We start from the raw sequence: 14,405 nt of genomic DNA, 5'->3' as shown, positions 1-14,405 counted from the left end.
GAGAGGGGATTTCTTGAGAAGCTATTGTAAGAGTAATGGGTGGGGGGGGGGTTGAGGAACCTGCTGCAGCAGGCTGAGAAAAAAAGAGCTGGCAACAGTTGCAAGAACTTCACATGTGGTGAGCAGAGATGGTTGGGAGGTGGGCACTTACTGAGTAAGAACATGGACAGCAGAAACGGGACAGCACCAGGGGAGAGAGAGTGTTTGCGTGCCCAAAAACTGACTGAGTGCAAGAAAATGGTTGAGGGAAGCTCTGTGGAAGTCTTAGAAGAGACAAACAAAAAAAAGAGCAACTTTTCGATACCTAATACAATCAATGGTTCTAAGCCGTGCAGATTATCGCAACGGAATCTGCGCGGGCTGCAAAGAACAACTCATAAAAAAACTCCAGACTGACCAAAATACTACAGCCAGGCTGATATTCAGCAAAACACGCTTCGAAAGTGCCAAACCCCTCCGAGAAAAGTTGCATTGGCTCCCAATCAAAGAACGGATCATCTTCAAAATCTGCACCTTAGTCCACAAAATCATATACGGCGTAGTCCCAGAATACATGACAGACCTCATAGACTTACCAATAAGAAACAGTCAGATCATCAAGATCCTACCTAAACCTACACTACCCAAATTGCAAAGGACTGAAATACAAAACAACTTACGCAGCCGGCTTCTCCTACATAAGCGCACAACTATGGAATAGGCTCCCAAAAGCTGTGAAAACAATCTACAACCACTTGAACTTCAAGAAATCACTAAAAACCAACCTCTTCAAAAAGGCCTATCCCAACAACCCCACGCAACCCTCTTCACAACACAGCATAACTATGGTCGAACAGGACAACACGCAATCTTCATCCATTCCGACCCTCCACTTATACCTCATACGATCACTATACAACGTTGTATTTGTTATCCACCGACTGCCCAGTACTATGTAAGCCAGATTGAGCCTGCAAATAGGTGGGAAAATGTGGGGTACAAATGCAACCAATAAACAAAATCTCTGTTTACCCCACATTCAGCCGCAATTAGTTAAGTCATCCATCGCAAAATTCCCTCAACCACCTCTTGTGTCTGTGATATTGCAGTCACTAAGGATGATCGTACTGGAACAAAAAACTGAATATTGAGACACTCCAGAGTTTTTAAGTCTCAAATACAAATTAAACAATACAGCGGAAAACGCTGAGCCTTGAGGAACCTCAGTTCTTTGCACATAAGCTTTTGATGCTGTATCTCCAATTCGTACTTGATATGCTGTCTGTTAAAAATGCTTGAAACCACTGCAACATCTCCCGCAAAGCCACATTCTTTCAATCACAGCAGCAAAATGTGATGGTCCAAAGTATCGAAAGCCTCTGTCTGCTTCCACTGAGTCTGCTTAAATTCAGAGAAATGTCATTTACCTTGGAATTTTGATAATGACCCCAAGATTATAAATACGTAAATATTGTGTGTGTATGTATGTGTATATATGTGTGCAGAGAGTTTTTTTTACAGATGTAAAATGGCTCTTAAATGGGACTGAACAGCTTTATTCTTAAATAGCTACATTGCTTGCACGAATTTTATTTAAAGGGTTATACTTTTCTTTAAAATTTGTGCACGGTTTAGCTCCAGCTTACATGGCAGCCATGCTAGAGATTAACATGCCTCCTGGATCATTGAACTAGCTGGTTCCTGTAGGTTGAAGCTTTAGTTCTATGGGATTATTCATAAGGGGTAGTTGTGATATTTTTAGTTATACAGGCGAACTAACTACTGAATGATATTTACAATATTACCGTGTACATGATGAAGGATTGATGATTATTTATTTGAATTTGTTTTTTACATTGGTTTTTATTTACTGTGGATTTATATTGTTTTTATGTATTACCCATTTTGTCCTACATTTTGTAATCTAGCGTGAACTAATCTGATTAACCAGATAAGTTCCGAAATTAAATTAAGGTAAACTCTTATAAAGTTGTGAAGGTAGGTTTGGGCAGATATTATGTGGAGTTGCAGCATCTGCATGTCTTGTATAAAAGACACATGGATGTTCATAACATGTGCACACGTGCATAGGCGTCCATGTTGCCTGCATGAAGTCAGCGCTTTTTTGGAAATGTTACATAGGTGTCTTATGAAATTACTCACAAGTGCAGTTTCCAAAAGCTGAAACTCCAGGACAGTGGGCTCTTAGAACATTAACCCTTTCTGCTGGTAAATACATGAACTCCTGGTTCTTTTCGTGGCTGTCGAGACCTAATCTGCTGTTTTTCGCCAGCCCCCCAGAGCCTACCGCCACCCTAGGCAACCACCTAGTTTGGCTAACAGTTGAGCCTCTTCCGTAGGAAAGCCATACAAAATGTGAATCTTGTACGTCACACTACTGAGCTCCTGCCATCTGCAAACAAACACAAATACTTTCAGGTCTTCTGTTTCCTAACTGTTGTTTTTTTTTTTTTAACCATAGGTGATGATAATGGGAAGAAGGCCAACAACCCCAACCACTGTAACTGTATCATAGACCAAATCTTCACAGGTGGGCTCCAGTCTGATGTCACCTGTCAAGTTTGCCAGTAAGTGCTCATCCTGATTTCTTTCCCAGAACAATCCTTTAAGCCGGTATAGAAAGAGACCATGGCCCTTCTCTAGGGCAAGTGAATGGAGTAGCATCCTCACAGAGCACCATACTGAGAACCAGAAAAGCCAGGTTTCAAGTCTGACTGCTATTCCTTGTGACCTTGGGCAAGTCACTTAACCTTCCATGGCCTCGGTACAAAACTTTGGATTGTAAACCCTCTAGGGTTAGGGAAAATATTTACTGTGCCTGAATATAACTTGCCTTGAGCTACTACAGAGAAAAGCACGCACTAAATACAAAATCCAGAAAAGTAAACCTGGCTTCTCAGTGTCTTTATTTTTTTGGGGGGGTGGTCAGGAAGAAATACTTTGCTTTTCAAGGGCTAGATTTACTAAACTGTGCTCCTGCGTTAAGATATGTTGTTAGAAATAAGACTTGCAATGAATAACACACAGTGGTGCATTTTGGCATGCAGCAATGCAGTAGAACCATTCATTATCAGTTGAGCATTTACAGGGAATTTTTCCTTTTAGTCTTGTTCGTGGATGGGGAAGATTTTACAGAGGCTTGGTGTTAGCGGGTGTGGAAATATTTGTACATTTTTCAGTCTAAAAGGATGCTTGTGATGGCTGTATGGGACCTGTTCCTTCTTTCTCGCCCTCCATTCCTCCATTTTATTTATTTATTTGTTACATTTGTATCCCACATTTTCCCACCTATTTGCAGGCTCAATGTGACTTACATAGTACCGTTAACGGCGATAGCCGATTCCGGTATGAACAAATGCATGGTGTGAATAATGCAAAGTGATATTGTGGTGGGATGAAGTACATGTATGGTAGGTTGGATTGGGGCGGGGGGGGTCTTAGAGAGGGAGAGGGGAGGAAGAGTCAGGTAATGTCCATTAAGGTCTTTGGTTTAATTGTGACGTAGGTGTCCAGGTATTTTACGTTGAGATGGTGGGGTTTGCTCTTCTGAACATTAATTTCAACACTGAGCCTTCAGGACAAACTTTGCCTATTAGAATTGTCCCAGCACTTTGCTGCTGTGTTGTGAAGGTACAACAAAGATTCAGCATGGAAATTACTGGGCTTGCTAGGTATTTTTGTGCAGGTCCTGTGTCATGAAAATGTTTTTGTACTGATAGTGCATATTATCATACATTAGTTTCTTTAACACAGATCACACTAATTTTACTGCAAGTTCATCCAGTAAAATAGTATCATATTTGATTGTTTTTATTTTAATACTAGTACAAAAGGCCCGTTTCGGTAGGCAATGAAACGGGCGCTAGCAAGGTAATCCCCCCACTGCAGCGTCCCTCCAGTCTCCCCTGCCCCCCCCCCCCCGGATCCACCCATCTGGTCTCAGGACCCCCTCCCCACCAACCCTCCTCTGCCCCTGCAGCCACGCATGTGCAGCGGCCCTTCTCTCTCCCCTGCCCCCCCTGCAGTCACCCATGTCCAACGACCCTCCTCTCCTTTCCCCTTGCCCCCCCTTGTAGCCACCCATGTCCAGCGACCCACCTCTCTCCCCTGCCCCCCCTGCAGCCACCCATGTCCAGCGACCCTCCTCTCCCCCTGCAGCCACCCATCTGGTCTCAGGACCCCCTCCCCACCCTCCCTCTTCCCTGCCCCCCCCCCCACAACCATCCATGTCCAGTGACCCTCTTCTCCCCCTGCAGCCACCCATGTGCAGCAACCCTCCCCTCCCCATGCCTCCCTCCAGCCACCCATGTCCAGTGACCCTCCCCCCTCGGCGCATCACCCAAGCCCCTACCCCCCCCCCCCCCTCGGGCACATCAACCCCATCGCCACCCGCAACCGCCAATACTAACGCTGTCCAGCCGCTGCTGCGTCTCCTGTTGAGCAGCAGTGGCCGGTACAAAAAGAAAAAAGCCAAAAAAAGATTTTAAACCTGAAACACGGCTCTGTAGACAGGCATCTGGCATTGGCTGTCGTCCCTGCAGCCGCTCCTCCTCTCCCCTCTGACATCGCTGTGCTCCTCCCCCTTGGAATCAGCTGTCAGTGACGTCACTGCATTCTAAGCTGCCTAGCAGACCACCTCCGAGGGAGCCACAGTCCCAAGCACATTAGAACGTTGGAGGTGAGAATTATTATATAGGATAGTAATCTGTGTGCAGTCGTGTAGACTAACGTGACAGCTGTAATACGTTCATCAAATGCAACTTATAATAATCCCCTTTAAATATGTGTACGTCACTTCCTTAATCGATTTAACCTTGAATAATTTTATCAGTTTCTTAAATTTTTTATTTTCTTAAACTTTTTCAAGGTTAAATCGATTAAGGAAGTGAGGTACACATATTTAAAGGGGATTATTATAAGTTGCATTTGATTGAAGAGAGTCCCCATTTCTATATTTACCTGTTTGTTGCTGCTTTCAATTCCTAACCTGTCACCTGCTCTTAACCTTTATCTTGTCTTCCTCTCTTCAATAGTCCCTTTTCCTTATGTGTCCTTCTGTCTGTCCTTCCCTTATCCCTTATTTGTCCTGTCTGTCCTGATTTAGATTGTAAGCTCTTTTGAGCAGGGACTGTCTTTTCTTCATGTTCAATTGTGAAGCGCTGCGTACGACTGGTAGCACTATAGAAATGATTTGTAGTAGTAGTAGTATATTTGTAAAGGGAACTATAATACTTTTCTACTGGTTGCTGTGAATCTGCAGAAACAAAAGGGGTTCGAAGTTTCCACAAAAGTTCAACAAAAAAGAAAAAAGTGGAAAAACACAACTTCAAGAGATCAATCCGAGACAAGGGGTGAGATGCTCCAGGAAAGCTTTATTAGGGACCCTACACGGTCCGTGTTTCGGCTTTTAAAAAAGCCTTCATCAGGGGTCGATCAGTGGTTGCACAGAATATACTGACAGACAATGGAGCTCATAAAATGTTGTCTCTGAATAAAATGAAATAAAAAGTATTGCCTCGTACCAACAGGTTCAATTTGAAACACGGACCGTGTAGGGACCCTAATAAAGCTTTCCTGGAGCATCTCACCCCTTGTCTCGGATTGATCTCTTGAAGTTGTGTTTTTCCACTTTTTTCTTTTTTCTTTTTTGCTGTGAATCTGCCCCATTAACACAGAACTGCAACGATTAATGCATACAGGTTACCACACTTTTAGGCGGTCTTTTACTAAGCCATGGTTGCATTTTTAGCTCGCTGTAGAAATCAGCTGGCGGTGGCATCTCGGCACTTACCACCAGCTTATTTCTACCGCGAGCTAAAAGCGCTACCACAGCTTAGTAAAAGACCCCCCCCCCTTTAATGAATAAACCAATGGCAGGGAGGCTATGTCGATGCCACTTGAGAACAAAATGAAAGTGTAGTTTAGTTAGGAACTGAAATTTAAGGCACCCTTAAATGCAACTGGTAAATCTAGCCATCAGGGACCTGACCACTCATTTATATACTGTTATCTTTGGGTTATTAAATAGAAGGCGTCGATGCCTTACAAGGAATCAAATTCTCTGCAGGACCAATCTGGTTTTATGATCTGAAAATAGGTAGGTGAATGGTGCCCCCTCCTGGCCCTGGATCTTTTTTTGCAGTGCGAGGCTGAGGAAAGTGATTTATGTGGCTGATAAATATGCGCAGCGTTATCCCCAGCCTCATGATTGATTACGCCAAAGCTGTGCTTTTATGCCTTTATTTTTATTAGGTCTCTTTCCGTGTGGCAGAAGGATTTCTCTGCCTTCCGTCTTGCAATACGTCTGCACTAGTCCTGCCTTCCTTTGGACAGTATTGCTCCTGTATCCCAGGATGCTTTGCGGTCCTGCCTAGGAAGGACTGTACTGCTATACCAGTTCCCGGTCAGAGTCTACATATTTGAAGGCAGTCTCTTAGCTCTAAATCACTTGAATGTCATTAGCTGTAAAATGCGCTCTGCACATGCAGTAAATTTTTTTTTTTTTTTTTTTAAATCCGTGGGTCCTATTTCATGTATATTGAAATAAAGGAGTTGCTTGTGAAAACACATCAAACACAGTGGTAGCCTTTCAGTGCTTTAGTGATCTCAGTGCCCTCTAGTGGTTGAAAACTAACATTCTGATGTGCCTTTATCCCATCTGCCATCATGCTTTCTTTTGTACGTAACGCTTGTGCTTTGTGTATTTTTTTTTTTTTTTTGTCAGTGGCGTTTCTACGACGATAGATCCCTTTTGGGACATCAGTTTGGACTTGCCAGGCTCCTCTACCCCATTCTGGCCACTGAGCCCAGGAAGTGAAGGCGGTACGGTGAACGGGGAAAGCCACGTGTCGGGAACCACCACGCTCACAGACTGCCTGAGAAGGTAGAGCGTTTTGATAGTTCTTAATACATTGTACTTAAAACGTTCTTCAAAAATTTTTTTTTTTGTATGTCTAGGTGTAGCTGCTTTGCTACGCAGAAGATGGCTTTATATTTGCTAGTTGCTATAAAGAATTGTCTGAGCAGGATTAGGTGTTAAAGGGATTTATTTATTTATGGTCATTTATACCCCACATTTTGCCACAAATGCAGGCACAATGTGGCTTACATGAATTACAAAAGTAGAGAAGTACAACACATGAATTTTACAGCAGAATAAGGAGAGAACACTAACAACAATTAGGGTGACTAATAAGCAGAATTACTAATGGAGTAAGTTTTTCCAAAAGGAACCACCGGGTCCAGAGTTGACCAAGGCTAAACTTAGCGTGTCCAGGATGCATGTCCATATCCAAAAAGCCACCACAGGCTCTCCTCCTCTGCTTTGTGGAGTTCCCACAACCAAGGGAGGGAGAAGGGGGCTGCATGTTAGAACTGAAGTACATTGGCAGCGGTTTGCAAGTAGGTCTACTCGGTGCTTAATATACGTTTGTTGCTCTGATTCAATGCATAGAATTTTGTTTTAGTTTTGTAACACATTCTAGCTACCAAGGCAGAGTTTGCAGTGTAAAGGTAATTTTTAAAGCAGTTTCCATGTGGTTTAATTTGCAAATATGGGTTATGTGAAAGTCACCCACAGTGTCTGTGAGTGAACATGTGAATGGTGTGTGTGGTCTTCTGGCTGCACTGAGCAGAGGCATCCCTGGGGGGGGGGGGGGGGGAGCAATTGCAACAACACGTGTAGTTTTGGATTTCCAAAACTGCGTTTTCACTAAGAAGAAGCGCTTACTGTGCGAGGGAACCTTTTCTTTGAACAGTTTTACAGTTTTCAAAGTGAAAGTACAGTTGAGTTCTCATTTTGAAAACAGATGCAAAATCTCTGGGTAAAGTACCTCAGGACCTTGAAAAAAAATACAGGCAGTATCAAAACCATAGGCGTAGCTAGACTTGGTATTTTGGATGGGCCTTTTCACGCTCATGTGGCCCCTATGGGATCTTGCCAGGTATTTGTGACCTGGATTGGCCACTGTTGGAAACAGGGTGCTGGGCTCGATGGACCTTTGGTCTTTCCCAATATGGCAATACTTATGTACTTATGTATTTCCTCCCACCACACCACAAATATCTTGCTGGAGATATTTTTTAAGAAAATAGAATTTTTTTTTCACCTACCCCACATCTTCTCCCTCTCCTCTGCAGCGTCCTGGCATCTAGGCTCCTGTACTCTGAACTCTGTCCCTCCCTGAGGTCGGTACAGGCGTCCTCAGAGCTTGCAGCAATTCATCCTCGCTGTTTGCACTTGCCCTGCAGGCTTCCATCTGCCGTGTCCCGCCCTCGCTGACATTGCCTGTTTCATGTCTGGCGGAATGCGGCAGATGGAAGCCTGCAGGGCCGGCGCAAGCAGTGAGAATGAATCGCTGCAGGCGCCGAGGACACCTGTACTGACACTGGGGAGGGAAGGGATTCAGAGACCGAAGTGCAGACGCCTCAGAGGAGAGGGGGGAAGAGAGCAGTGTAGTGCTGCAGCTGGGTGGTCCTATGCCCACCCAGGCCCACCCGTATGTACGCCACTGATGAAAACTGATCTCAGGTTAGTGATTTTGGAGTTCAGAGCTCTTCTGCAATAAAGGAAACCAGAGCTAGTCAGAACAAATATGTGTTTAAAACTGTAATATAGATCTTAGAATACAAGGAAATGCAAATAACTTTGTGGCTAGGTGTGTGGGATATTTTCCACTTCTTGCTAAGAAGTTTATTTTTGCTGCCTGTAATATAGTGCTTTTGTTTCCATTTAGATACCGGTATAACTCCCTACACCAGTGGTTCTCGGAGGCACCTCAGCCAGTCAGGTTTTCAGCATATCCACAGTGAATATTCATGAGAGAGATTTACATGCACTGCCGCCAGCTCTCTCTCTCTCTCTCTCATGAATATTCATTGTGGATATCCTAAAAACCTGACTGGCTAGGGTGCCTCCAGGACCACGTTTGGCAACCACTGCCCTACACCAAAGATCTTATAGTGAAAGTGGGGGAAGGTGAGATACATGCACTGATCTATGGGCAATTGAGCTTCAGTAGGAGTAGCAGGGGTTTGAACTCTGCCCCATATAGTCAGTGTTTGAACACTATTAAAGATGGATACATAAAGCACAATCTGATGGTTAAAGTAACAGGCCAAACCAATCTTTTTTTTTTTTTTTTTTGAAAGAAAGTGTTATAATGGACTCGTATGTGGTTATCAGGTCCCGGTGTAAGAAATTATTTCCCATATTTATTTTTATGAATGGACTAGCTTGACAGATATGTCTTTAGTACATGTTTAAGGTCTGGTGTGCTGGTTTGTGCCTGTCCCTTGCCACACTGACATGTTACACAGCACCAAACCGCATGAAGGAAGTAATTGCATCGTCCTTCCCACGAGTAATCGATCTCCGGGGCTGAAAATGTGGACTCAGCTGCAGGCAGTTAACGGCAATAGGTCGGCCTCCCTAAAACAAGACTGAAAAAAACCCTGTGCATTTTGCAAAGCAGAAATTGCTGTGTGTCCTGTGCTGCCTCTCTGAAGAAAATGATTGTGTAGTTGCAGAAAGGGAAGGACACGCTGAGGGAACCATGTCACACACGGTCTTTCTTTTCTTTTTTTTTTAATTTGTCGCTTAACATTTGCCAGGTTTACAAGGCCAGAACATTTAGGAAGCAGTGCCAAAATCAAATGTAGCGGTTGCCATAGCTACCAGGAATCCACCAAACAACTTACTATGAAGAAATTACCTATTGTGGCCTGTTTTCATCTCAAAGTAAGTGGCGGCTGATAGAGCATGCGTCGTATGCATTTCGTTTGGTTTGGGCTGATTTTGCTGGGGTGGGGCATGCTGTATTCTCTTTCTGCACAGAGGCATAAGGAGCATATTTGTCGCTTGACATTTTAGACTGCCCGGGTCTTTCCCATCCCGTTTCTCTAACTAGTGTAATTGTAGTTCTGGCTATAGTCATCTGACCTTGTCCTCGGACAGATGTGTTCGAGGCTCCCCATCTTGTCTTGCCCCATTTCTTACTTGAAAATTTGCAAGTCCGTGCTTAATTCTTTCAGACCCAATGTACTGGTGAGTTTGCATAGCTGAATTTTGTGTTGTATTCATAATAATTTATTCTTAAATATTTCTGAGTTCTGCATGCACATTTAACCATAGCAGTGGAAATAAACGCCCCAAATACTACATATTGACTACATGTGTAGTATTTGGACTGGAGGAGTAGCCTAATGGTTAATGCAGTGGCCTGAGAACCAGGGGAACTGGGTTCACTTCCCACTGCATCCTTAACCCTCCATTGCCTCAGGTACAAAATAAGTATCTGTATTTGATTGTAACCACAGAAAGGTGGTATATCAAATCTCATCCCCTTCCCTTCTGAAATATGAAAGGCTCATATCTTGATTTGCATATGGACTGATATTCAGACAAGAGTTGTGTTCATTGGAGGCTGGTGAACATACAAATCTGCTATCTATGAATTGATATACTGTACGATACAGAGATTCTTGGCCAGGTAATAATCAGTGAAGGGACGGAGCAAGGGCAGAGTAGCAAAAAGATCTGGTAAATTTTCAATCACTGTGCAGATAATCTCTCTACTTAGGCCTGCTGAAGAGTTTAAGCCATTGACTCTACTTATGCGGACCTGTTCTCTTACTAGGCACTCATGGGTACGTGCCCTTTTGCACATGTAAGTGTAGAGAAAAGTCACAGCTAAGTGTGTCAGAGTCCTACATGCCATTCTATAAGGGCATGCGTCAGTGCTGTAGTACGGGAGGATGTACATGTGGGTGGGGCTGTCACTTATGTGTGCAACTTACAGTAGCTGTGTGTACCCTTGCTGCACTTATTCAAGTCTATGACTGATGTAACTGCATGTAAGGCGTGTCAATATGGGTTAGACTAGTATTGTGTGACAGACTCTGGATACCCAGATTCCTCTCACAGAGCGTGGCATCGGGGCACCTAAAAGGAGATGCCCACATAGAATTGGCACCATAGTGGTTCTGAATATACTTATTAAATGAAACGAGACAGTCAGAGGATCCTTGCTGTAGCTTTCAAGATCGAGATATTTGTAAGATAGAATCTAGCTTTACAGTGACAGCCTGTGATTCCATTAGTTACCCCCCTGTGGTTCAATTAGCACATGAAGTCATAGATGAGTATCAGAAGTACCTCCTGCACATTTATCTCTGAAAAGTCCTCTCTTGTTCATCTAGCGGTTTGAACACTCAGCGAAACTGAGGCGAAAGATCACTACGTATGTCTCTTTTCCTTTGGAGCTGGACATGACACCATTTATGGCCTCAAGGTAAGATGTGAAGGAAATGGGAACATAGACAAGTTTGGTTAAATTTAAAGAACTAGATCCTATATGTGGCGCCTGAAAAATCGGCACCAAGAATATTTCCGCCTAGGCGTATTCTGTAAAGTGTGCCTAGACTTAGGCACGGTTTATAGAATACGCCTAAAACTTGGTGTAAATACCAGCATCTAAGCTAGGCACGGAGCAGGTGTCTTCTTATAACCCTGCCTGTAGATTTTCGGAACGCCCACAGCCCGCCCGTAGCTATGCCTCCTTTTTGGCAGCGCACGTTAGAATTTACACGCACCACTTTACAGAAAACGCCTAGCAAGTTGTGCGCGTGAATTCTATTGCTTGTTGAGTGGGAATTGTCACACTAATTAAATTACACGTGCAAATCCAGAGTACGACCGGATTTGTGCTCAGTTTCATTCACGCTATATAGAACCTGGGGGAAAATGTCTTTTTTTTTTTTAGCTTTTATTTGTAAGCTTTATTAACGACCTTTATGAAGAGATTTCATCCAAGGCAGTGTACAACAGGCATAGTTTGACATCCACCTTAGATTGTAGTAACAGCATCAAATGACCAGATGACCAGCATTATAGCCAGTTAGAACATTGAGACAATATACTGGTTATTTTTTGTATCAAGATTGCAACTTTTTCATGGATTTACAATTTGTTGTATCGTTAAGTTACAGAAGATCAGGAAGGAATTTCTCAGGCTTTGTCCCTGGGAATTGGGGGGGGGTCTTTTTCAAAGGTGCGGTAGCGTTTTTAGCATGCACTAAACGCTAGAGACACCCGTAGAAATATATGGGTGTCTCTTGCGTTTAGCACACTAAAAGTGCTAACACGCCTTTGTAAAAGGACCCCTGGTTTATTTTTGAAATGTCCTCAGAAATGTTTTGTTAGATTCCAGGATCAAGATTATGTATTTTCTGGATCCAGCACATCTAGAAGAGTTAGTACTGAGGTGAGAAAAAGTTAGCAGTATTGACCGTGAGGGAGTATCATTGTGCGTTAGTGGGGATTAGTTAGGGTATTAAAGAGTATGTGATGATTTGCTTGTATTTTAAAATTGCTTATTATTGAAATATGTTAATTTGAAGTTTGCTGTCCCTCATATTATAAATTCATAGGTGGTGTCATCAATTTTTTTCCTTTCACTTTTCTTTGGTTGTATCAGGAATATCACCTTTTCTGATCATAGTGGATTGATTTTTTTTTCCTTTTTTTAATTGAACTGAGTGGTATTTTCAACAGATTTAATAAGAATTTAAATTGAAGAACAGTGAGGTAGACTTCAAGCTACACAAATTAAATCCTAGTAACATGATATTGTCAATAATGTACACATTAAAATAGTACAGTAGAGCATTTTGTATAACAAAGGTTTAATAAAACGAAACATCTTAATAGGTAACAGAGGGGCATGTGCACTTGGCACATATAGCCCTGTTTATTAAGGTGCGCTAGCGGTTTTAGCGCATGCTAAAATTAACGTGCGCTAAATGCTAGAGACACCCATATATTCATATGGGTGTCTCTAGCATTTAGCGCGTGCTAAAAACGCTAACGTACCTATAGCACGGCTTAGTAAACAGGGCCCAGAGATAGGTAAGACAAAGGCTTTGGGATGAACCAGTGGGTGGTAGGATCACTTGGGCAAAAGGGACATGGCATTATTTTTATTACAACCCATTTTTCTGTTAGCGTGTGTGTTAACCATCTTGAAAGTCAATGAAAGATTTGTAACATCATTAAATTGTCTATAGTACCTGAAGATAAGAGGGTGACCAACCTAATGTCAATGTTTAAAAAGGGCTTTGGGTTGATATGGGAAAAATGGTAGAAACTATTATAAAGAACAAAATTACTGAACCATATGGTTATGGTTTAATGGGACAGGACCAGCATGGATTTAGCCAAGAAAAGTCTTGCCATGTTTTTTTGAAGGCCTCAATAAGTATGTGGATAAAGACGAGCCAGTTGATTGAGTTTTATTTGGATTTTTAGAGAGTCCCTAAAGAGACTCTGAGGAAATCAGGCAGTTATGGGATAAGAAGCAATATCCTCTCATGGATTGAGAACTGATTAAAAGATAGAAAAGGAAGAGGAAGGTTAAATGGTCAGGTTTTTTTAATGAAGAAAGGTGAACATTGGAGCATCCCAAGAGTCTGTACTGGGATTGGTGCTTAATCTCTCTATATAAAAAGCAACACCAACGTTCTATGAAGCCTCCAGCCGGAAGTGTGAAGGGGGCGAGATATCCGGTTTCCCTATGAGTGTCTGCCCCGCCCTCTCTGTAACACAGTCAGTGAAGGAAAACAGCAGAGCACGAAATCAAATCGCTGGCTCTGTAACAGTGAAGGACTCAGAGGGGGGAGGGGAAAGAGGCCAGAGGGCAGGGACACACACACTCCCACATGCACACAGAAGAAAACATTGCTAGCCCCCGTTTCATTTGCATCAGAAACGGGGCTTTTTTACTAGTATAATAATAAAGAGGAGCAGTGAATGAGGTGATCACGTTTTCAGATGTCACAAAATTAAATTGTTAAATCACAAATAGTTTGGGAGACTGGACATCCAGCTAGCAGATGAAATGTAACGCGCACAAGTGATGTACTGAGGGAAGAATAACCCAAACGGTGGCTACATGATGCTGGTTCCACATTAGGAGTCACCACCCAGAAAAAGGATCTAGGTGTCATTGTGAAAAATGGTTTGGAATCTTTGGCTCTGTGTGTGGCAGTGGCCAAGAACGAACAAGGTTAGGAATGATTAGGAGAGGAGTGGAGAATAAAACAATATCAGAATGCTTCTGTATTTGCTCCATGGTGTGGTGACCAGACCTTGAATATTGTATACAATTCTGATCTCCGCATCTCAGAAAAAAGATAGAATTAGAAATGGGTCACCAGAATGATTAAAGTGTGGAAGCCTTTCTTTGAGGATGAGGAAAGGATAAAGAGATTAGGGCACTTTAGCTTGGAGAAGAGACAGCTGAAAGGAGATATGATAGGATGACCAGAATTGCACACAAAAGGTTCAGTCGCACCATGAAGTGATGCAGAGACGTCATAAAATTCTTTTATTTTTCACCCTTTTCCTA

The 14,405-nt window shown here is 42.8% G+C and overlaps 1 protein-coding gene across 2 annotated transcripts in view; it reads left to right on the top strand.

Moving 5' to 3' along the window:
* Nucleotides 1-14,405, top strand: part of LOC115476385 (ubiquitin carboxyl-terminal hydrolase 22-A) — a 169,172-nt gene that overhangs the window by 148,406 nt on the left and 6,361 nt on the right. For both annotated transcript variants that reach the window (XM_030212746.1, XM_030212745.1), the window contains 4 exons: nt 2,462-2,567; nt 6,725-6,883; nt 9,613-9,739; nt 11,200-11,291. In XM_030212746.1, the coding sequence (XP_030068606.1) occupies nt 2,462-2,567; nt 6,725-6,883; nt 9,613-9,739; nt 11,200-11,291 (484 nt within the window). The remainder of the gene's footprint in view (nt 1-2,461; nt 2,568-6,724; nt 6,884-9,612; nt 9,740-11,199; nt 11,292-14,405) is intronic.

Source organism: Microcaecilia unicolor, chromosome 8, assembly GCF_901765095.1.
Source record: "Microcaecilia unicolor chromosome 8, aMicUni1.1, whole genome shotgun sequence".
Taxonomy (NCBI): Eukaryota; Metazoa; Chordata; class Amphibia; order Gymnophiona; family Siphonopidae; genus Microcaecilia; species Microcaecilia unicolor.
This window is presented reverse-complemented; position numbering and strand designations above follow the sequence as displayed.